General features: G+C 40.1%; 1 protein-coding gene across 18 annotated transcripts in view; it reads right to left on the bottom strand.

Moving 5' to 3' along the window:
• Positions 1-24,538, bottom strand: part of NCOR1 (nuclear receptor corepressor 1) — a 156,021-nt gene that overhangs the window by 31,921 nt on the left and 99,562 nt on the right. For 9 of the 18 annotated variants that reach the window (XM_044249178.1, XM_044249177.1, XM_044249190.1 and 6 more), the window contains 10 exons: positions 23,384-23,446; positions 21,501-22,053; positions 19,229-19,358; positions 16,728-16,923; positions 10,792-10,965; positions 9,890-10,050; positions 5,132-5,252; positions 4,933-5,034; positions 4,505-4,605; positions 1,855-2,023 (listed from right to left, as the gene is read on the bottom strand). In XM_044249178.1, the coding sequence (XP_044105113.1) occupies positions 1,855-2,023; positions 4,505-4,605; positions 4,933-5,034; positions 5,132-5,252; positions 9,890-10,050; positions 10,792-10,965; positions 16,728-16,923; positions 19,229-19,358; positions 21,501-22,053; positions 23,384-23,446 (1,770 nt within the window). The remainder of the gene's footprint in view (positions 1-1,854; positions 2,024-4,504; positions 4,606-4,932; positions 5,035-5,131; positions 5,253-9,889; positions 10,051-10,791; positions 10,966-16,727; positions 16,924-19,228; positions 19,359-21,500; positions 22,054-23,383; positions 23,447-24,538) is intronic. The other 9 variants (XM_044249191.1, XM_044249196.1, XM_044249192.1 and 6 more) reach the window with 6 other exon arrangements.

Raw genomic sequence — 24,538 nt, 5'->3', positions numbered from 1 at the left:
AATTAAAATGTAACTGAGTGCCAGGCATAAGTAAGCTAGGCTTGCAGATAAGGTTAACAAATTAAGTCCCTTCCTTCATGAAACTTACCAGTCGCGATGGATACCAATAAAGTACTAGGAAACTGATGTACAGCATAGTCAGCACTATGAAAAGAGAGGTACGATGTGCTATGAGAATGCTAGAAGGGGAACCTAACAATTAAAAGGCCCCGATAAGGCTGCTACAAGAAGTAATGTGTAAATGGAGAACCGAGATGCTTAAGTCAGAGGTAAGGGAGGAAGAGGGAGTACAGGTACACAGATGCCAAGGTGAGACAAAGTGTGGGACACTGAAAGGACTTGGGCTCCGTGCCTGGTCAGCGAGTAGAGTGGCGCTGGAGGCAGACTGCACGGGAAGGCAGTGCCGGGGGCCGAGGGAAAAGTGGGAAGGGAACACTTGGGGAGAGGAGCAGGTAGCAGATCACGGAGGGGGATCGAGCCAAGGTAAGGGGCTTACACTGATCTTAACGCAATGAAGAGTCAAGCAGGAAGTGACTAGATACAGTTCTGAATACGGGTTATGACCAAAGGTGGGGAGACCAGGGGGAGCTGCCCAGTTATCCAGATGAAGGATGACGGGGGCAGTGGGGAGTATAGAGAAATGGATGGATGGCAGAGAACTCAGAAAAGAGAACAGGAACAGCTTAGTGACTGACTGGATGTGGAAAGAGAACAAAGTGTCGAGGATGACATCTACATTTCTGGCTTTGGCAATGTACGTTACTTTCTTCCTCCAGAAGCAAAATGTAAATCAGCATATGCCAGATATGTTAAAACAAGAAAGGAGGAAGGAAATAAGAAAGTTACCATGTGTTTTGCATCAGGCACTCTGTGCTCACATACCTTACATCTTTGTATTCAAAGAGAAAGATAAACCATGACTAATGACTCCGCAGATCACAAAAACAGTTGCAAACAGGAACTCATAACCAGTCCCTCACTTGCCTTTTTTTCTTTTTTTTTAAACCATAACTGAGTCATTCTTGTAACATCAGTGAGAAAATATAACCTAAGAATATATCTAAAGAAAATGCTCACACACAGACATTAAAATCATTTAAATTAAGAATTTAAATTCGGCATGCCTGGGTGGCTCAGTTGTTAAGCGTCTGCCTTTGGCTCAGGGCATGATCTCAGGGTCCTGGGATCGAGCCCTACATCGGGCTCCCTGCTCGCAGGAAGCCTGCTTCTCCCTCTCCCAGTCCCCCTCTCGCCCTCCCCCTGCTTGTGTTCCCTCTCTTGCTGTGTCTCTGCCAAATAAATAAATAGAATCTTTAAAAAAAAAAAAAGAATTTAAATTCAATACTCTTTCCAGGATTATTAGATTATTATCTACTTCCTAATTCTTGGGGAGGCCTGGGTGGGTCAGTGGTTAAGCATCTGCCTTTGGCTCAAGTCATGATCCCAGGGTCCTGGGATTGAGCTCTGCATCGGGCTCAGAGGGGAGCCTGCTTCTCTGCCTGCCTCTGCCTCTCCCAGACTCGTGCTTGCTCTCTTGCGCACCCTCTCTCTCACAAATAATAAATAAAATCTTAAAAATAAAGAAAAAAAAAGAAAAGTGATTCTATTGAAGTTAAAGATTCTTTTCTTAGGCTAAATCCACTGGTCACGGTTGATATTAGCTATCACTCACAGAACCATATACTACGGGCTCTGCACTGTTTATCATTTTAACTGACCATCTCAGTTAAATTTTCACAAAAACTTCCACAAGAAGGGAGAATGAACTCCCCCAAACAAGTATGTGGGGAACCAAAGCCCATGTTTCCAATCCCTAATACAGTACTGGGTTCCGAGTACAGACATCAAACTTACTGTCGTAGGATAAGATGTGTCCACTTTTGCCTTCATAAATAACATGACCTTTTGATGCGGCCTCCTCTCTGCCTTTCTCAGGACTGCTCTCCTCAATGGGCATTCTAGAAATGGATCCCTTCACCAATGCCTCAGTTGGTATGCCAGCCTGTGACAGAGCTGGAGTACCCTGCCATCAAATCAAACACAAACATTCAGGTTTAGAGACACGAGATGCTCAGAAAACTTAACCTACCACACTGAGAGTCGGATCCATCCATCTTCAAAGAAGAAAGGACAAAGACACAAGAGAACCCAGACATTAAGTTTCTATAAACATAAAGAAATACTGTAACTTTGTCCTTGAGCCCTGCCCCACAAAACTTAAAATGCGGACAGGTGTAGGAGTCAAACGAACTTTCTTCCCCACCTTGAAGTCAAGCCTCTTAGCTCTCACGGGGAAAAAAAAAAAAAAAAAAAAGAAAGGAAAAGGAAAAGAAAAAAAAAAAATCTTGTCTTAAAAGGCCAAGAAATCATTTAAGTGTAATGTGTTTTTTCAAAATGTCTAATGAAAATAAGACAATAAATTAAGTTTTAAATTTAGAATACCGCAACCTCCTCTCACATGGTGATAAGAGGAAAAAAGAACTTGCAGTTCCCAAACTGTCTACTGGGTTTGACCTCTGGTCACCAGTGGGGGAGGGGGAGGGGGAAGTACGAACGACAAAACTCAAGATGCCCCCATCCTGTGATATGGATTCAGTTTAGATCACATGGTCAGAATGTTCGCCACCACTGATCAGTCCTCTTCTGGGTCACCTACAGGCACAGTTCTCTCTGACCCCTCCGTTAAGCAGTAAACCCTTCCTTCCGCAGAATTCATTCACGGAACCTACTGGGTACGGACTTTGTACAAGTGAGCTGCTTGGGTTGGGATGGGAGTGGTGGGCCCAGACACAGCCCACTCACATCTGGCGTCTCCAAAATTCTCGTGAGGACGATCTGAAACCACACACTCAGTGCAGGAAGAATGACAAGAATAGAATATTTTACTTGTCCAGCCATTCAGTGGGCTCGGCAGTAAATATCCGGAAATCCTTAACACCCACTGCAGAAGGGCTCACTTGGTGTGGACGGACTGGGCTGGAAATGAAGAGAGGAAAGCCTAGCCTCCCTTCATCCACTTCATTCTGTCTTCCTGCCCACAGCCTGGTTACTGGAGTGAAAACGAATGAGAAAAGGGAATACACATAAGGCATTTTTTCCCTTCTGCCTCTAATATTAAAGTGTTTGCTTGTTTTGAAAACTAGTTTCTGGATGTATACTTTGGTGAAATGTAGAAGGAGATGTGCAGAGTTCACATGTAACTCTCTAGGTCACTAGGCCATACACTCTGTAAACCAGGTCTTGTTAAAACAGAGACCCTGATTCATAGGTCGGAAGTGGGAACTAAAATTTCTGCATTAACCTAACAAGCTCCCAAGCAATGCTGATCCCTGGGATACAGACTACACTTGACCAGCAAGGCCCCAGGGCACGGTTCTCAGATGGGCCCACAGCAGAACCACTAGAGGGCGGGAAACACAGCCTGCTGGGCCTGCCCCCCCACAGATGAGACTTCAGGAAGTCTGGGCCTAATGGTGCTGACCCAGGAGCCACAACTTTAGCCACTGGCCTAAGGAACAAGGTTCAACAAGCAAAAACCACAGGATTCTGTTTACAATGATTTCCCAAAAGAGAATTTTCTTTACCAGATCTACAGTAATAAGGAAGCTATGGACTGTTACACTTCCAACTGAAATCAACGTCAAGCGGAGGACAAGAAGGAACTTTTCTTAATCAAAACTGGCAATTTATTGAACTTGAAACTGGAAGAAGAGATCTGACTTTCGGTGCTTCTATCAATGCCACCCATATCTTCGAGTTTAGCATGAGACCCTAGCCAGGGGGCTTACATGCTGGGACTGCAGACCTTCTTTTTCACAAGAGGCAAAAGCGAGCAAATAATTTATAATGATTTTTTTTTTTTTCCATTTCTATTTGAGCTGCACACATGGTAAAAGCTTTTGCAGGGTATGGGGGGAGGGTGTGTGTGGGGGGGATGGGGAGGGTGTGTGTGTGTGTGTGTGTGATGGGGGAGGGTGTGTGTGTGTGTGTGTGTGTGTGTGTGCGCGCGCGCACGCACGCCTGGATGACTCAGTCGTAAAGCATCTGCCTTTGGCTCAGGTCATGATCTTGGGGTCCTGGGATGGAGCCCGGCACCAGGTCCCCTGCTTAGCAGGGAGCCTGCCTCTCTCACTCCCCCTGCTTGTGTTCCCTGTCATGCTCTCTCTGTCAAATAAATAAATAAAATCTTTAAAAAAAAAAAAAGCCTTGCCAGGAAGACAGAGCTGCATCAACTTGTTTCTTCTGCCAATTTGCAAAACACTGACCTTTTCAAATGACCCACAGAACAGATAATACAGCTGGTGGTCAAAATGATCACATTAATGTCCTTCTGCAGACAATTTACGGATCTGGGTTTATTACAACTGAGACCCAATTCTGCAATCCAGACAAGAAGCAACTTAACCACAGAGCCATACTGCTGGAACCGCTGGAGCTCTTGAGACCTGACATCTAGTTTTCTCATTAGCTACTGTCCAGCGCATCAAGAATGATCACAACTAACCTGAGTGATGGAGCCCCGCAGGGACGGGATGCCTTCCATGGAAATTTTGCTGGTCGGCGTTCCCCGAGTTATACTTCCTTCTTGAATGGCTCCCGTGGTACCTGAATGAAAGCAAAATGATGAGTAAGTTATAGCTTCTACCACCGCAAACAAACAAAACTCACCCCCTACTTGGAAGAGGGGTAAGAGGAAACAGCAGTATAAGAAGAATATCTGTGTTTTACTGAAATGCACTTTCAAAATATTACAATTATTAAAAAGGATTGCCAAAACATGGAATTTCAAAATCCTGAATTATTTTTATACAGAAGGGAAAATTTAGAATGTAAAGGCTCTAATTTAAAAACCCAACATTAAAACGTATTAATGACTTTAATACATTTATTGGGAACAAAAGTTTAATATTTCTGCCAAACAGCGTAGTTTACCTCTGACCACTCCTTCGTGTTGTGCCCTGACCAAGAGACCTTCAGGCTGCGAGTTTTGGCTTCGGGGAGAAAATTCTTCCTGCTTGATGTAGGGCACAGTAGCTATGGACCAAAGTGAGAGAAAAAGAAGAGATCAAGTGTTGAGTTACCGCCCGGGATGCCACAAGTGCACGAAGCTTTTGAGTATTTACTCACTGACCTGATTTGGCAGATTCCTGCTGCCGCGGCAGTCCAAGAGAGATAGAGCCCACTGAGGGCTTAGCTGCTTCTGGAGTGTAGGAAGTCTGATTATGAGATGTCAAATAAGTGCCAGGTGTTCCCTAAAAATAATTTTAGAAGACTAAAATAACATGGTCTTTTCACAAGGTCAACAATAAACATATGTTCATGTGTCTGTTTATAAGAATTTACACCCCCATTGCCCAGAATTAAGGACAAGTATTGGAAAAGCAAGAAAATCCTAACAGATCGATTAAAAATATTTTTAAAGGGAGCAAGAGGTCTTCTGAAATAGCCATAAATTTCACATAATTAATATTAGGTAACAGATTACATAAACAAAGCACTTAACAGTATACTCAAAATGTAAGCTACTATTATTAACAATATTTATTCTTCAAAAAACTGCTATAGGACAGTGACAGTAAAAACAGCAGAGTAGGGACTTCTGAAAACTTTCCTCCATAAAAGCAACCAGAAAACCAGCAAAAATGGTAAAAATCAACCTTTCAATTTGGAAATTAACTGAAGGCTTATGGAAATCTGCGTGTGTTTGTTCAAGAAGACTAACAAAATCTACGTAAGAAGAGTGAGTTTTGTGGCATCTGAACTTGTTCTATCTCCTCTCCCAGATGCTCCCACCAAGCTCACTGATAGCCCTGAAAATCAAAAGTCCTCGATTATGCTGAAAACCATCAGCCTGGCAGCCACCAGAGGGGAAAGAAGAGGGTCTGGAGCTCTTAAAAGCATCACTCCCAGATAACGGTCATTATTTGACTTGTCTGATGGTTCCCTGGAAGACCCATTTGCAAGGCTGTCCTTTTCGGACCTGTGGGGAAGAAGGTGTATGCTTGTCAAAAACAATCAGCGTCAAATGCTTTAACTTCGTCACTGCCTGAGGCAATACTCAGGCAACAACACGGTAAGCAAAAACCTTTAAAAGGAAAAGCTAAAAAAATGAGATGTTCAAAGGAGGTTTGAGCATGTTCCTAGCAATCAAAGGCCACGTGAATATGCGAGGCTGTACAGATGCCTAGGAGAGACAAGAGAAGGCCTGAAGTTCTCAACTCTGGTGGGCTGTAAAGCTCTGTGAAAATAGGAAGTGAAGACTAAGGCAGAGTTGCCAGCAGCCTGGCTGAAGGCTGAAGGTGTGCCCCAACACACACAAAGAGCCACTCGGCAAAGACTGGGATATGTAAACATTCCAGCCACAAAGTCTGTCAAGCCTTAGCCGGCCAGCAGGTAGAGATAGCAACGACCACACATGTCGCAGAACACAGACTTCACAGTTAGTTCTTTAGAAAAAAGCAAGCATCAACAAAACAAAAGCAACAACAGCAGACCCTCCCAAGAGAGGAGAATCTGACTGCCTCAGCTGCCACCTTATGCAGAATGTCCAGTTTTTAACCAAAAATTGTAACAAAGAAGAAAGCATGACCCACACATGGGGGGGGGGAAATGCACTGAATAAAAACTGTCCCTGGACTTTAGACTTGCCAGAAAAAGACCATTATATCATTTATCGGTTATCATAAATATGTTCAAACTACAGGGAATCATGTCTAAAGCATTAAATGAAAGTATGAAAATGATGTTTCCCCATCCAAAGAATATCAACAAAAAGAAATCATAAAAAAAAGAACCGTGCAGAAATTCTGAAGTTAAAAAGTACAAAAACTGGAGGAAAATAAAAAAAAAAAACAAACTCTCAGCAAAAAAAGAAAATAAGGAAGCCTTTTCAATCTGATGGAAGGCACCTATGAAAAGTCTAGAGTTAACATACCTACCAGGAAGATACTGAATGCCTCCCTCCTAAAATGGGCAATAAGGAAAGCATATCCTCTTTACCACTTCTTTTTTTTTTTTTTTTTTTAAGATTTTTATTTATTTGACAGACATACCACAAGTAGGCAGAGAGGCAGGCAGAAAGAGAGAGGAGGAGGAGGCAGGCTCCCTGCTGAGCAGAAAGCCCAATGTGAGGCTCGATCCCAGGACCCTGGGATCGTGACCTGAGCTGAAGGCAGAGGCTTTAACCACCGAGCCACCCAGGCGCCCCTTTACCATTTCTTTTAAAGATTGTACTATAAGGCACCTGGGTAGCTCAGTTGGTTAAACATCTGACTCTTGATTTCAGCTCAGGTCATGATTTCAGGGTTGTGGGATCAAGCCCCACATTGGGCTGATGGAGCCCCACATCAGGTTCCTAGCTCTTTGCTCGGCTGGGAGCCTACTTAAGATTTGCTCTCTCCCTCTCCCCCCTCCCTCCCTGTTCTCTCTCTCAAATAAGTATCTTTATCTCAAATAAATCTTTAAAAAGAAAATAAACACAGTACTAAAAGTTCTACCTTAGCCAGTTCAATAAGACAAGGAAAAGAAAAGGCACTAGGACTGGAAAGGAAGAGGTAAAACTACCTTGATTTGCAGATGACATGCTCACATAGAAAATCCTAAGAAATCTATTTTCCTTCCAAAAAAAAACAAAAACAAAACAAGAAGCAAAGAAGTAAACGCTGCAGGAGATAAAGTGAAGATTGAAAGAGTCAACTTTTTCTTATATACCTGTAAGAACTGGAAAATGAAATTTTAAAAAATAATATTTATAAAAACATAAATATATCTAACAAAACATCTACAGTGAAAACTATGAAATATTGTTGAGATAAAGACCTAAATTAATGGAAATATAAACATGTTCATGGATTACAGAAGACTCAATATTCTTAAGATCATTTCTAGGGCGCCTGGGTGGCTCAGTTGGTTAAGCAACTGCTTTCGGCTCAGGTCATGGTCCCAGATCTTGAGACAGAGTCCCGAATCGGGCTCCCAGCTCCGGGAGTGGGGGGTGCTTCCCCCCCCAACCCCGATCTTTTCCCCTCTCATGCTCTCTCTCAAATAAATAAATAAAATCTTTAAAAGAAAAAAAAGACCTTCCTTTCCAACCCAAAATAATCTATAGATTTAATGCAATCTTTTACCATAATCCCAGCAGAATTTTTGTTAGAAGCTGACATTTATAATTTGTACAGAAACACCAAAGTCATAGAAGAGCCAAAGTGATCTTAAAAAATAAAAGCCCTTACAGGACTCCTACCACATGATTTCAAGACTTATCTTAAAGCTACAATAATCAAAACTGTGGTGCTAACAAAACTATGGGCAAGTAGATCAACTGAATAGAACAGATAGTCCAGAGAGAGACTGAACACAGAGCCAAATCATTTTTGAAGAAGGCACTGAACTGATCAAATGGAGAAAGTAAAGGCTTTTAACTGGTGTTACTGGAACTGCAAACCCAAAAGGATAAATGAACGCTGATCCTGACCTCAGGCGGCACACAAAACTTAATTTCACGTGACCACCGACCTACACGTAAAAGCCCAAACTATAAACCTTTAAGAAGAAAACACAAGAATATCCCCACAACCATCAAGCAAAGATTTCTTAGAGAATGAGAAAAAATTTACATAAACATTTCATCAAAATTTAAAATTTCTGTTCATCAAAACATACCAGTAACAAAACACACAAGCCACAAAAAAGAGAAAATATTTTAATATATAACTGAGACCTTTCATCCACAATACGTAAAGAACTTCTGTAATCAATAACCAAAAAAACCAATAAAAACAGATAATGACAGTCAATTTGCCATCAGATGTATAAATGACCAATAAGCATACAAAACAGAGCTCAACCTCATTTGCTGCCAGGGAAATGCAAACTAAAGCCACAATGAAATATGACGAAAATAAAAAAGACTGCCAAGAGCAAATGAAGCAACATGAAGGCTTACGTTTCAGGTGGTAGTGGACCCACTGTGGGAAATTATGAAGTAAAACACACATATTATCGAGCAAGTGCTCTCTCCGGGGGTTGATTACACAGGAGAAATAAAAACAAATGTCTATAAGGAGCCAGTACGAGAACGTTTGTGCCTGCTTTGTTCACTACAACCAAAAGCCCGAAACAGCTCTGGCTTCCACTAATGAGAATGCGGGTTAACAAACCGGCATGTGTTCCCACAGCGCAGCAGTATTCAGCAATAAAAAAGAAGAAAACTACTGATTACACAAAACCTGTATGAATACCTACAGCCATTACGCTAAGTTCAAGAGGACAGACACGGAAGAGTACACACTGTTTGAGATCATTTATATGAAAGGCAAAACTGATCTGTGCCAACAGGAAGCGAACCAGTGGCTGCTTCAGGCACAAGGCGCTAAGAGAACCTTCGGAAGTGATGCCATGGTTCATCAGCCGACAGGAGAATGCTTCCTGCTGGTCGCACACATCAGTCAAAACTTCTCAACCATTAAGATAAGATCGTATTTAGATATATGTTATGGATGTTGATAGCAATGCACCAGAGGGGAAAAAAGAAAGTTATAATGGCCAAAGTCAGAATGAACTGGGGCTTATCAGAATGAACTGGGGCTTATCAATCAACCACAATTTAATATTTAGAGCCTTTCAATAGTCAACACATAATCTAGTACTTGAAAAAACTCCTCTAGGCACTTCTAAGTCAAGCCAGATGGTGTGCCACGGGCACTCAGTTTGGGCACCCAACTCACACAAACTTCCTGTGTGCGGCACGGAAGATGATGACTGCCGTATTTTTTGGTCATCTTTTCACACACAGATGGATTTTTATTTCTGACATATTAGTGACAAAAAGGGAGAACTTTCACCAAAGCAATAATCAACAGAAATTTCCTGGGCAGGGAAGGCATTTTACCTGTGAGATGGAGCCTCCCAGGATAAAAGATGGTTTCTCTGAAGCCACTGTGGTTTTGGATGATGGGATGAGAGGCGGAGGTGGCCTGGTGGGTCGAGTTGTGGGAAGGCGAACTGCTTCAGGGAGGTTTGTTATCACTTGATGTGGAGCAGGCTGCAGGACTTTTAAGGGGAGGGGAAAAAAATGATTTAAAATTGTCAGTTTCGTAGTTTGCAACACTCTATCTCAGTCATTCCTGAATTTTTATATCACACATTGAATTTTAAGTTGCAAGATGAGGCTGAGGAGGAACACTTCTATTTTGAATTTCTCTTTCAACTTGAATTAAACCCATATACATATTCAGGTCACACATGGTATTTGCGAGGTTGAAATATTCAACTCCCTGTCAAACCAGAGCTTTCAAGCTGATGTTCATTTCAAATGATCTCTGCTGAGCACAGGCAAGTGACTGTCTTTCATAATCTCTGTCTCGCCGTCCCTCGCTGGACCTGCTTTTTAGGGGCAGCTCATGGTACCACTGGGGAGAACGCGCACAAACGGCCGACCGCCAGCTGCATGCCTCTCTACATCATGCATACTTAGAGAGACATTTACTGACTCTGGCTCTCACAGACCGGGATTTCTTGTGTCAGGGAGGGGAATCTAAAGATTTTCTCGAAGTATACGGACTCCTGAAAGCCAGTCAGTGTCACGGTACGCATGTGGGAACAAAATTCCCCGGGGGCCCAGTGAATCTCACCTGAACAGAACAGACGATGGGAAGCAGAGAAACAAGAAAATAATTCTGAAACAGGAAGGACGTGTCTGGGAAAGGCAGTTCATTCACGAGATCACACCCCCCATGTCTCGCACCTGCAGGGAGATGGCCAGCAGCCACTGCACAGAGCAACGATATTTACCTGGAGGGACACTAGAGCGAGCTGCACTCATACCAGGCTGCAGAGCGGCTTTACTGGCTTCTCTCGGAGAGAGCCTACACGGTGAGGCTGACCTTGCTGCGGTATTGTGCATCTGTGTGTCCTGCTCTAGGGCACGTCTGACCTCAGCATAAGGCATATAGGCGACTGATTTTCCTATGAAAGTTAAAGTTATCAAAGTAAGGGAAGAACCCCAAATTAAAATAGTAAGTGTGAAAGGACCAAGCCCACACCATCCAGGGGCAGATCTGACTATATACTAATATTAAAATCTAAAATTCCTTGGCAGGGGAGGAGGGAACCCACCCACAGAGAGGTTTAAAAACCCTATACATCTATAGCTTCTGTGTACGCACCATCACTATGACCTAATAAAACCCTCAAATATTCAATTATGATTTTTCCCTTCAAAGGACAAAGAACTTCTCTTTCTCTTTCTTAGGAAAACCAGGTGTTTTCACATGTCATAAAGATCACAAGAGGTAAACATCAGATTATCCAGCCATTTGGTGAATTCAAGTCTTGCTTGAATTAGTCATAGCTCTGAGATTTTCAACTCTTCAATTTAGCCTGTTGAAACCCACCACTTAATATTCAGAGAAATTAAAATTAAATTTAATTAAAATTAAAATTTTTGACACAGATCAAACTAATGCAAAAAACCTGCACAAGCTTATAAACTGGGAATTTTACTACCATAATGCTAATAAAAATTACTTCAGATAATTTACCTCCACATAAAGCATAAAACAACTTTGAGCATTTAAAGATATTGAATATGCAGTCACATTAAGACTTAAAAATACATACAATTATATATATAATTTTTTTCCTTTTTAAAATGAAATTGACATTGCAATTTTGGAAAATCAGAAAAGTACAAAAGAAAATGAAAATCATCTGTAACCCAAACCACTTAGATGTGGGCTATTTTAATGTCTGCCAAAACAAATTCCCACTCATTTTATTATTCTTTTGCTTACCTAGTCTTACATTTATTCTTCCAGATAAACAGAAATTTAAAATCATTCTCCAAACAAAATGTCACTGGAATTTTCATTAGACTTGCATTAAATTTATGAATACAGAAGACCTGATGCTCTATTAATAATGAGCTTTCTGGGGAATCTAGTCTTTTTCATATAGCTCTTATTTACACATTCCCTGCTAAAAATTATTTATAGGTACTTTACATTTTCTTGCTAGGAAAGCCATCTTTTTTTCTTTTTTTAAGTTTTTATTTATTTGACAGACAGAGATCACAAGTAGGCAGAGAGGCAGGAAGAGAGAGAGAGAGAGAGGAGGAAGCAGGCTCCCTGCTAAGCAGAGAGCCCGATGCGGGGCTCGATCCCACGACCCTGGGATCATGACCCGAGCCGAAGGCAGAGGCTTTAACCCACTGAGCCACCCAGGCACCCCTAGGAAAGTAATCTTTTTCAATGCATGAGTTTACTTGTATAAATGATTATTTCAGAGCTACAGGAAAGAAAGATGTGGATTTCTGTAGACCATTTTTTCCTGAGAAACTTAATGAGCTTTCCTTTTTGTTCTAATCACTTTTCAGTTGATTCTTACAGGCTTTCTAGGTAGATTTCTTATCCTGTGAACGAAGATTTGTTTTCTCCCTTCAAATAGCTACTTCTATCTTTGTTTCTTTTTTTTCTTTACTGCACTGCAGTTAAGTAGTAGTTGGAACCTGACAGTTCCTCTAGCATTTCACTATTAAGTGGAAGATGGCATAAAGAGTTCTCCAGGGGCGCCTGGGTGGCTCAGCGGGTTATAGCCTCTGTCTTCGGCTCGGGTCACGGTCCCAGGGTCAGGGGATCGAGCCCGCACTGGGCTCTCTGCTCAGCAGGGAGCCTGCTTCCTCCTCTCTCTCTGCCTGCCTCTGATCTCTATCTGTCAAATAAATAAATAAAATCTAAAAAAAAAAAAAAGAGTTCTCCAGCTTACTAAGGTATTTTTAAAAACCAGAAACCAAAAAATAAAATAAAAAATTAAAAAAATAAAAACCAAAAAAAATAATAAAAAATAAATAAAAACCAAAAACAATTCTAAATACTAGCTAACACTGTACTCTGTGCAGAGTACTGTGAATTACATGAATTATCTCACTGAGCCCTCATGACCAATGAGATTATTAACACCATTTCACAGATGAGGAAACTGACCCTTAAAAGAATCACACTGTCTTCCCACAAAGGTCTGCTATCAGAGTCTAAGTCTGACTCTGATCTCAAAACCACACGGCAAAATAAAACAAAACAAAACAAAAAAGTAAATAGAAAAAAAAATTTTTAAACCCCACATGGCAATGTCTCCCTGAAGCACTGAGTGTTGAATTTCAGATGCTTCTGGGGTATCCATCAAGATGATGGTACTCCACGGGGTTCCTGGCTGGCCTCAGTGGGTTAAGCGTCTGCCTTTGACTCAGGTTATGATCTCAGGGTCCTGTGATCGAGCCCCACATTGGGCTCTATCTGCTCAGCAGGGAGTCTGCTCCCCACCCACCCCTGCTCTCTCTGCCTGCCTCTTTGCATGCTTGTGATCTCTGTCAAATAAATAAATAAAATCTTTAGCAAAAAAGAAGAAAAGATGATGGTACTCTTCCCTTCTTAGACATATTAATATAATGAATTAGATTAAGTGTTCCAATGCTGTGCAGATTTATAAAAGAAACCAATTTAAAAAAAGAAAGTCATGTCTTCCTTTCTAGATAATTTTTTTTTTTTAAGATTTCATTTATTTATTTGAGAGAGAGACAGTGAGAGAGAACATGAGCGAGGAGGAGGTCAGAGGAAGAAGCAGACTCCTATGGAGCCGGGAGCCCGATGTGGGACTCGATCCCGGAACTCCAGGATCATGACCCGAGCTGAAGGCAGCCGTCCAACCAACTGAGCCACCCAGGCGCCCTCTAGATAATTTAACATGGTAAAATTATTACTATAAATTCTGTGTGACTGTTTTACCATTTCCAGTAAGTTTCTAATAATGTGGAAACTGTCTTATCAAGGTAGTATTAAAGAAAAAGCAGGAAAAAAAAGATAAGAAAAAGAAATTTAGATGGTTCTAAATACAAGTATTTAAACCATCATGTACTCGGACTGAAAAAAATAAACAAGAAAATAAACAGATTAAATTTAGTTGCAGAGAAGGATTAACTCCTAATTGGACTGAACTGATTCTGTTAAACCTGAACTGGAAGTTCAATTCTAACTCTCCCTACATGTGTACATTTGAGTTCCCTCACTCCAGGGAGAAGGATTCACACTGAAGTAGGGGTTACCTTGTGTTAATACTCCTGGAAAGTGAAAACAACTGTTCTCTCAGGTTTTTCCTAGGTGTTTCTATAGATGGAAAGGCTTATGCCACTTAGAAAGGGTAAACCTAGAGTAACTGTGCCACTCGCTAGCATTACAATGCAATCCAACAGATGCTGCCTGTTACTCTCTAAACGAGACCATCAAGGGAAAAGTTAAAACCACGTCATAATTCAAGTGAACTATGCCAGTCTGGCGATGGTTTACAGGTAAATAAACATTCTCACTGTATTTAACATTCTATAAACTGTTCTATGATGTTGCACTGGAAACATTTGTATCAAACATTATGCATATAAGCAATATAAGTGCAAGTATATACTTATACAAGGGAGATGTGTTAAGTATAAGGGAAATAATCCTTTCCACTGAACTATGGATAGCTACAAATTCAGGAGAGTCTTCAGGCACTCGGTTAAATAACTATACAAACATACTACATGAGCTAAAACAAAACTTAACCTTGAGATAAAATGTAAACCACCCCAGTTTCTATAGTCACCTTGAATCAAACTGATGTCATATTAATAAACATTTCAGTATGACTTAAATGAAAAATATAATTACAGTATGGTTTTAAGACCACTGCATTTGATTAAAAATTAGGATACCACTCTGATCTAAATCACATGGATTAATGTGACTGACCACAGAGAAATGCAGCTCATTGTTTAGAGTCTCAGAATTTGGGATCTAGCCTCATTTAGTCTCTCCAGCCTCCAAATACAACCCAACTCATAAAGCAGATTAAGAAAAGATACTGAAGTCTTAAAATAACCATATGATACGCATATTATAGAATGATCCAGATATTATTAACTAAATAATGTTCAGCTTTAGCATGACTCTGGCAAATACCATTTGAATGTCACTTTTTTCTAGGTTTTAGTTCTTCTCTCAACACTTACTCTAAATCATTTATGTAAGGAATGCATCAATAGACTTTTAAATTACTCTATAATTTATCATTCTCATCATGACAGATTTTCTCATAATTGGACTGCTCAAAAGACAAACACTTCTGCTAAGTCCATTTATACTCCATTTAATTTATTCCTTCAACATGTAATTACTGAGTACACACTGCGTCAATTACCGAGTTAGCAACTGAGAATTCTCCCTGTGCAATATACTAAAAGCTCCCAAACCATCAGTATTTTTACCTTCATTCAGGAAATATTCATTTGGCACCTAAGATACACCCAGCCTTACTGGGTATTACTACTCTGGTTCACGTTTTTACTAGCGTAAGATTTATACTTAAAACACCAGCAATTTTATATTTAAAACTCTAACATAAGAGGTTCAGGGTGCCATATAACTAATAACTCATTACTGGTGAAACGGGGGTGGGGGGGCGTTGCGTTGAGAAGGTTGTGGTGGTCAAGATCCGTTAAGTAACACAGTTCTGATTTTATATTAAATAGCCCTTGAAATGCATGACATTCTACAGCTAATTGTTCTTACTTATCTGTGTAAGGCACTGCAAAGAGTCTTTTGAATCATTACCAAAAAACCTAAAGCATAGTAACGAAGACCTTAATAGTCTTATATTCTAAGCATATTGTAGCATAAGTCAACTATCAACCAGAACACGTGTTCCATTTCTTAACCATGCCAGAAGAATGTATTACAATTGAGAAATCATCCCCCGCCCACAACCTTTTTAAAGAAACTGAGCTTATCATGCACAACTAAAAAGAAAATGCATATGGGTGCCTGGCTGGCTCAGCGGGTGGAGCACGGGAGTCTTGACCTCAAGGATGTGGATTCAAGGCCTATGTTGGGTGTAGAGATTACTTAAAAACAAAAAAAAAGCTTAAAAAAAAAAAAAAAGCATGCACAACTCAAATCTGTCATCTGAAGTAACAACAGTGACATAACAATGATAACTGTACCTTTGTGGTATCTATTATACTACGTATGCACTGTACACTATTATTATAAATTGCATATGTATTACATATAATATTACGTAAAGAATAATGCTGAGCCATGTGTTACAAAACAACACTGAATGCTAATTCTTTCTTACGGGTCGTAATCTCAGTAAGATGGAAATAGAGAGACAGATAAATAGATCTGTAACTTACACTTTACAGATGAGAGAACTAAAAGTCCGAAAGTTTCGGGACTTGTCCTTGGGCACACAAGTGGTGAAGGCTGGGGTGAGGGGTGAGTCAGGGTACAACTGGCACAATACACAAAGTTGTCTCCCATCATATCAATGAGAATGAGTATTACCCTGTGGTTACATGTGATTTACTGGGAGGACAGGATAACAATTCTCCCTTACTCTGAAAACTCAGACGAATGGAGCACAAAGCATGGCTTTTACAGTCTTTCAGCAGAGAGATAAAAATACCAGAAAACTTGTATCAACAAAAACCAAACAATGTTGCTGCTGTCTTTGAGTAGTCAATAATACTAACATTCCTCGGAAGTTTAATGGAGGTCAGGTTAAAGGAGTTCGGTGCTGGGGACAAGAAGAATTAATCAACAGACATGCAGATAAACTACAAAGCACAAAGGACACTACTCAGGAGTATAGTTTTGTTTCCCTTCAGAGAAATGCTTTGCGGGGATAGTTCTACCCACCTTCCCACTCTCTGTTTGGACTCTTGGCGGCGCCACAGGGACTAGTGGAACTCCTGCATTCCAGATCTATCTGCTCTTGCCTCTGCCGCTGTTCTTCCAGGAGTGCGGATTCGTGCATTGCTTTAATGTGTCGCTGGTAGAGGGCATAGCCACTCACTGGGGTTCCAATCGGTATATTGCATGGGGTACAGGAAACCTACAGGAAGAAAAAAACCCTAAATACGCCAATGACCGACATAACATTGAGACCCTCTGTTGCAAATAATGCTTATTTCTGTAACATACTGGTTGATGGGATTTTTGCCATTTTTTGGTCAAACTAATCTTCAAGTATGAAATACTTCAAGTGCTGAACATTTACTTTCAGAACACAATATAAATCACGTAAGTTGTGATAAGAGAGATCTAAATCAGAAATTAAAACACTGCAGTCTGCTTTTAACTTCCGATGGTTTAACCCCTGGTGGCTCAGCCCTGACACCTAGCCCTCCCCTCTAGGTTCTCTAGGTATGCACACCACTTCTGTGCACTGAAATGTCATCTATATGTTAATGGCTCATCAATTTCTATTTGTAAGACCTTTACTCCAAGTCCCATACTCACAGCACGGCCACCTAACACCTCCACGCAGGTATCTCAAAGCACCTCTAAACTAGCATTTAACGGAACTGTTCATTTCCTACATTCAATGCTTCTTCAGTTACCTCCGTCTTAGAAAATGGAACCTTAACAGCTGAGACCAGAAACCCGGCAGACAACCTTGACTGATTTGCCTCACCTCCCACAACCAACTCACTAACACAAACAGGACACACAGGGTGTTGAATGTTACCTCTTCGGACAGGCCATCCCTATCTGTCCCTCCCCTTTCTCCTCCTTAAGGCAGCCCTGTTTCTTTCTTTCAGGGAACACAGACAGTGTTTACAACAGCACAATTCACAATAATATGGCTGTTTTGTTTATCTTCTGTCTCTCTCATTTCAGGAAGGAAAGAACCCAACCTGTTTGGTTCAATACTAAATAAACAGCCTCTAACACAGTCCATTACTTCATGAATACAAAAAATTCTGGGGAAGAGTACAGATCTGAGTTTTTTAGAACCCATTATCTAAATAAAGACTTCCACCATGTTTTTGACACTATTAGTAGAATTTTTCACTGAGCCCAAAACATACACAGAATTTTCTTGCCTTTGTGCTTTGGCTTGTATGTAAACATGGCTCTTCCTCCTTTTGCTATAAAGCCAAATGAACTGCTTTGGTCCAACCAAAATATTATTTCTTATGCGGAGTCTTCTTTAGCTGTCTCATTAAGAAGGAAGCTCTCCTTCCTCTGTAATGACCATACTACATTTTTAAACTTAACAGAGCATCACATTTTTATAATCCATTTTAAGTTTATTATAATATTTTTCTATGTCTCACTATCAAGAGCAATCTCTATGTTTTTTGAAGTTAGAGATTACAATATATAAATATTCCATACAGCATTAACAATGTTGTCTTGAACTGGGCGGACACTTAATAAAAGTTCATCTGAGTAAATCAATGAATGAACAAGTGTTTAATGATTTTTTTTTTGGAGTCTATCATAAGCACAACACTTAACTTTTATCAATTATCATGTGAGACAGAACAAATTTTTATCCTCTCTAGTGAAGCAAGAGCGAAAACATTCCTATGTAAAGGAGCAACACACTAGTTTGGAATTCAGTGTCAAAAGAGAGTCAAACTTGTAGAGATTACTCAAGTAAAATGTAAATAAAACTAAATTTGGAATTGTATACTGAAGTTAGCTGTAATCTCTAGAATTCATTCTAAATGTTCAAAATCTAGTTATATACTAATTCTGCTACTGTCTTATAGGAAAACAAACAAAACAAAAACAAAGCTTACAGATATTTATGGCTAAAGGATTATATACTTCTTTGGTGTTTTTTTTTTCCCCCCTGAAATGGAAATCACCATTTCAATCAACCATCACAATGAATCCATTTGAAAAAGCAAACAGCCGAATGGCTGAATGACTAAACAAAATGTGGCATATACTTACAATGGGATATTCTCAGTCCTCAAAAGGAAAGGAAGGAGATTATGACACCACCTGGATGAACCCTGAGGACTTTATGCTGAGTGAAACGTGCTAGTCACAAAAGACAAATACCCTGTGATTCCACTTTAATGAGGTATCTAGCCAAATTCACAGAGACAGAAAGTGGCTGTCAGGAGCTGGGAGGAGGGGAAACAGAGCCTTGTGCTTTAACAGGAAGAGAGTTTCACTTCTGGAGATGAAAAAGTTCTGGAGATCTATTTCACAACACCATGAATATACTTAGCACTACTGAACCATATATTTAAAAACAGGTAAGATGATAAATTTTATGTTGTGTGTTTTGCACCATAATTTTTCCAAGAAATCAAGGACTGATTAAAGAAGAGAAGAAACATCTCTGAAGGTCTTTGTTTCTCAACTTCATTTCTCTACTCACTTTGAAAACTTACCATTGGCGGGATAACGGCAGCTCTGTGCTGAAGCTGCGGCAGGTCCAGTGGATTTGGTTTTATTGGGGATGAGACCAATAGAGATCCAGGGGGGTTCAACAATGAAGGCTTTGAGTCCATAGGAAACATTCTGCAATTGGCAATAAAAAAAAGATAAATTAAAGCATTCATACTTAAGACTTTAAATGTACAATCATAATTCTTTTTTTTTTTTAAGATTTATTTTAGAGAGTGAGAGAGAAAAAAGGGAGGGGCAGAGGAAGAGAAAATCTCAAGCTGACTCTGCACTAGGCACAGAGCCCGATGCAAGGCTCACTCACACAACCCTGAGGTCACATCATGAGCCCAAATGGAGTCCATCACCATGGCACCACCCAGGCACCCCTAATCATAAATTCTTCTAAGTTAATATGTATGTGCACACACAACGTATCAACCTTAGAAGATGTCTGAACAGTAAGGAAAACGGTAATCTATAATGCTAATTTCCCAGGTAAAGATTATATTGATTTATAGGTTGAAATTTATCTGCATCTAACCACCCAGTCTGAATAAATTCCATTATAAAATACCAGGTCCTAATCTACCACTAACATGGATTCCGAACTAATTACTTGATACAGGATGTTTTGCCAGGATCATAGGCTATTTTTTCAAACATCTGCCCACCACCATTCTAAAATTGAGAATTTCACCCCAAACTCCAGACTCCTGGTTTCTCACCAAGAATGGAAAGAAATGGCTACACAAAAACGGCATGGCCACGCGGCATCCGCATGCTGAACGTGCAGCAGCTGCCCTTTCCAACGGCACGTGCTGCTCTGTCCCCTGCAGCCCCCACCATCCTACACTCGGCCTGCTTCACTGAGTTTCAGCACCTCCACTGGATTTTGCGACACCCAGTATGCGAACTGGGGGGATCATACACTAATGCCATACCTTTCAGGCTGGATCAGACTTTTCAATGTTATTGGGGGAAGACAAACATTTAAAAAAAAATACAAACTGATAAGAAAATTAGAATGTATAAAAGAAAACATTTAACGTGAAGAATAAAGACGGTATTAAAAATGTAGAAAAGTGAAAGTGTTATTTTAATAGTTTGGACGTGATGTAGACACACAGCATTACTCAAAGACCACCATGTATTTACAAGGAATTTCTGAATTTTAAGACTACTATCATGTTCAGCTCTTAGGATGTTCCTCCTTGAAAATTACCATCATCCTAATTTTTCCTTCATTTATAAATACAGTTACTAAAACCCATAGTGGAAAATACAAACAATCCTCATCTCAGATGAAGAGAATCTGGCTCTCCGCTAAGTGGCTTATTTGCCTCTTTCTTATTAAAAACTGGGTGGTCAAAAAATAAAAAAAAAATAAAAAAATAAAAATAAAAAATAAAAACTGGGTGGTCAAGGTCGATGGCGGGGGGGGGAGTGGTGGTAAGAGTTGAATTGAGGTTCTGATTAAATGGTATTTTAGTCAAATTCATTTCTAGAATGTATACCAATCAAATGTTCTACTGTGACCCTAGGTGATTCTTCCTTGGGAGAAGGAAATCCCAAGGCAAGTATATATATTAAATAAAGCAGTATCTCTTCCTATAATTTTACTGTCATCATTACTGTAATTTTTATAAAAACCATAAAGGTAGGAGAGATTTTTATATTGCGAATTAAATGACTAAAAGTAGCTCTATATTAATCTGTATAACATATATTTTAAATTAGTAATCTAAAATTTTAACTGCTATACAAAGTGATCATATAATTACCACAATCTTGTATCTAAATTATGCTTTCTAAAATATTTTCAGAACACATAACATGTTTCTCCTGTCAACATTTTCTATCATCTAATACACAGGTACAGCAGGCCTTGCTCTGAGGCTGTATGGTCTTGGCGCAAATAAGCCAATGCCTCTTGCCTCTACCTTCATCACAACATCCTACCACTTCCAACACCAGGAATGGCAGTCATCCATCCATCACAAGCTTTGTAAGATGAAATCCCCTTCTTTGTTACATATGAAATGCACATAACAACCGAGGCAGAAAAACATCTTTTTCATTGGAAACCAACAACCACACAGTTGTTCTCGGTTACTGAAACAGACGAAGGGCTTCATGACCCAGTATTAAAAGCAGGTGGACCACCTCTGAGCTGCCGCTATTCACATGGGAATAATCCCCACAGCCAGCACCCTGTGACTCAGTTAGCCTCTTGCAGAGCAAAGCACAGGATAATCGTAGAGGAGCAAGTCTCACCTCTGCCTCTCGGGCTCTCCATCCACATCTTCGTCTGCACTGCAGGTGGCGCTAGAGTCATTGTCCGACTGGGGCTCTGGCCTCTGGGCGCCTATCTGCTGGGCCACCACCAAATCCTCATCTCTAGGCTCCGTCTTCTCGCTGGCTCTCTCTAGGTCTCTTTCTTTGGTATCACCTTCGACTTTAGATGGGTTGTTTTCTGGCGCCCTCATCTCGATGTCTCCAGAGTCCGATTTGGTCGTCGTGGGGAGATCGAGAACAGAAGGCACTTCAGCACTGTGTTCCTGACGCTCAACGTCCATCGGCTCTGCTGCCTCCGTGGGGGTGCTGTCGCTCGCCTGCGTCTCCACATTTTCACTTTCCACAGGTTTTCCACTCTGAGCTGCGGAGGAGGGAGATGCACTGGGTGCGGGTTCCGTAGTGGACTCGAGCTCAGCCCCAGGTTCGGTGTTTCCTCGAGAAGTCGCATTGTCAGTGCTATCCTCACTGGGCTTGACAGCTTCAACTGGTGAAGGAGAAGGAGCACTTTCTGTATCAGAACTATTTTCAGCACCTTAAAGATAATGGTACAGCATAAAAATCTGATAATGAACATGTTTCAGGTGGTGACAGAAGCCATGCTTGAAAGTAGTTGTTTGGGACCAATGATACTCCTTATATGGCCTCAGTGAAGTCTTAAGGCCACTGGGAAGCTAGAGTGTTTGTTCACAGAGCATGAAAGGGAGAGGTCAAATGGTCCTCACCTTCTGAAACTGAAAGCGTAAGAGCTTTTAATATCTAAAAATAATTTATATGAGGGGCACCTGGCTGGCTCCATCACTGGCAATTACATCTCTTGATCTCAGGGTCGTGAGGTCGAGCCTCACACGTAGAGATTACGTGAATAAATAAGAACTCTTAAAAACATTTTTTAAATAAATAAATATAAATGAATGAATGAATGGATGAATGAAATTTATATTAAATTTGAAAAATGAAGACAGATGCAAAACCAAAACTAAACAAGAAACCCTTCCCATAAAATGGTATTTGGTTTATTTCTACCAGCCTGTGGCGTGCTTTTCCTTTGACCCAGGAGATCTGACAGTCTAAAACAGCACCATCCAACAGGAACATAATATGAGCTACATCTGCCTAAAATTTTCATTTTTTCGGTGGCCACATTAAAAAAATAAAAAGAGATAAATTAGGTTTAGCAACGTATTTTATTTCACCCAATAGGACTGAAATACTATCTTTTTAACATGTAATCATGTGGAAATACAGAATAATATAGATAATAATATAGAATAATATAGAAAACTAGTAATAAGATTTTTACTTTTTTTGGTACTACGTCTCCAAAATCTGATTACATTTTACATTTTCAGCCCATCTCAATTTGGACTGGCCACATTTTAAGAGCTCAATAGCCACATATGTCTAGTGGGTACTGCACTAGACAGGAAAATTCTAGAGTAACATTACATGGACTTTTAACTTAACATTGTATCCCTGACCTTTCCCCACATCCTTGGTTTCATCCTTGGTTTTTTATTTGATATAAAATACAGTTTTAATCTTTGACATCTTTACTCAGGTATTTCAAAGGAATCACAAATCCAGTATTTCCTACACTAGACTAAGTCCGTGGACTTTTCTGTTTTTTACTAATTAAACCAGAAACCTCTAAGGGATAATCTTTTACTTCTCCTCTCTTTAATCCCCATATCCTATGCAGACAAGTATCACAGATTTTCTCTCTAAAAACATCCCCTGAGTCCAGCCACTTGTGTTCAACTGCTCAACTGCCCCTGTAGTCCAGAAGCAACTCTCCCTATCTTCCACCTCAGACCAATCTCTACAACGACGCCAGAGGGAGCTTTTTAAAAGCCAAATCTTACCAAAACTCTGCTGCTCCAGTATTCTCTTCATTCCTGCCACACGGGCCTCATTTTCCACAAAACCTCACAGAAAAAAAGCTACTTAATGTTCAAAGCCAAAACCCATTCAAAACAAAATTTAAGTTTCAAAGCCAACAACAACTTGCAGAAAAAAATAAAATGAAATCTACTGTTTCCGAAACTCCTGGAAGGTATAGAACTTCCTCAGCTTAAAATAGGAGTGTCTTCAAAGTAACGTATTTAAGCAGCTCTAATTACATACAAAATTTAAACTCTGGTAATTTAAAATAAAACAAAAAGCGAATGAGATGGAGAAAATATTTGTGTATACAAAGTATGAACATGTGTAAGATATTATATATAAAGAGCTACTAAAATCACAGAAAATTCCCACTTCGAAGCACTCAATTCACAAAAGAAATCTAAAGAAACTTTAAAAGTAATGCAAATTGAAATGAATTAGGAACTTTTAACTAGCAAAAACTCAAGAAAATATTTACTTTTTCTGGAAGTGGTCATTAACTTGTTCAAGCGACAAAAAGGATTTTATTTCTGTCTTATGTTTCTTGGGTTGACATTCTTTTCTACTGGGGCTTCTAGCAACATTAATTCTTCTTACACAAAAACATAAATATGACATACGTGAGTCATTTTAAGAACAGAAATAAACCAAACTCATTGCAATAAAGAGAAATGGAATCAATGATACTAACCGGACACATACAGGTAGCAGTGACATTGATACACAGACAGCGTACTGATGCCGGGCTGCCATTTTATTTTATTTTTTAAATTTTATTTTATTTATTTTTTAATTGCTTTTCTTTTTTGAGAGCGAGCGAGCGTGCATGGGGGGGGGTGCAGAGGGAGAGAGAGAATCTCAAGCAGGCTCCATGCTCAGTTCAGAGCTCGTTGTGGGGCTCGATCTCACGACTCTGAGACCACCACCTGAGCCAAAATCAAGAGGCAGCCGCTTAACTGACTGAGCCACCCAGGCACCCCAGAACTGCCATTTTAAAGATCTTCTGGTTGTAGCAACAGGACCATCACAGGTGCTACATACATATTTGTTGACTGAATGAATACATACATTGTGCTCAAGCATAAGGTATCTATGAAAACACTGAATATACTCTTTCCTTAATGAAGCAATTC

Source organism: Neovison vison, chromosome 5 (genome assembly GCF_020171115.1).
Source record: "Neovison vison isolate M4711 chromosome 5, ASM_NN_V1, whole genome shotgun sequence".
Lineage (NCBI taxonomy): Eukaryota > Metazoa > Chordata > Mammalia > Carnivora > Mustelidae > Neogale > Neogale vison.
The sequence above is the reverse complement of the archived record's forward strand: the minus strand, read 5'-3'. Positions and strand labels throughout refer to the sequence as shown.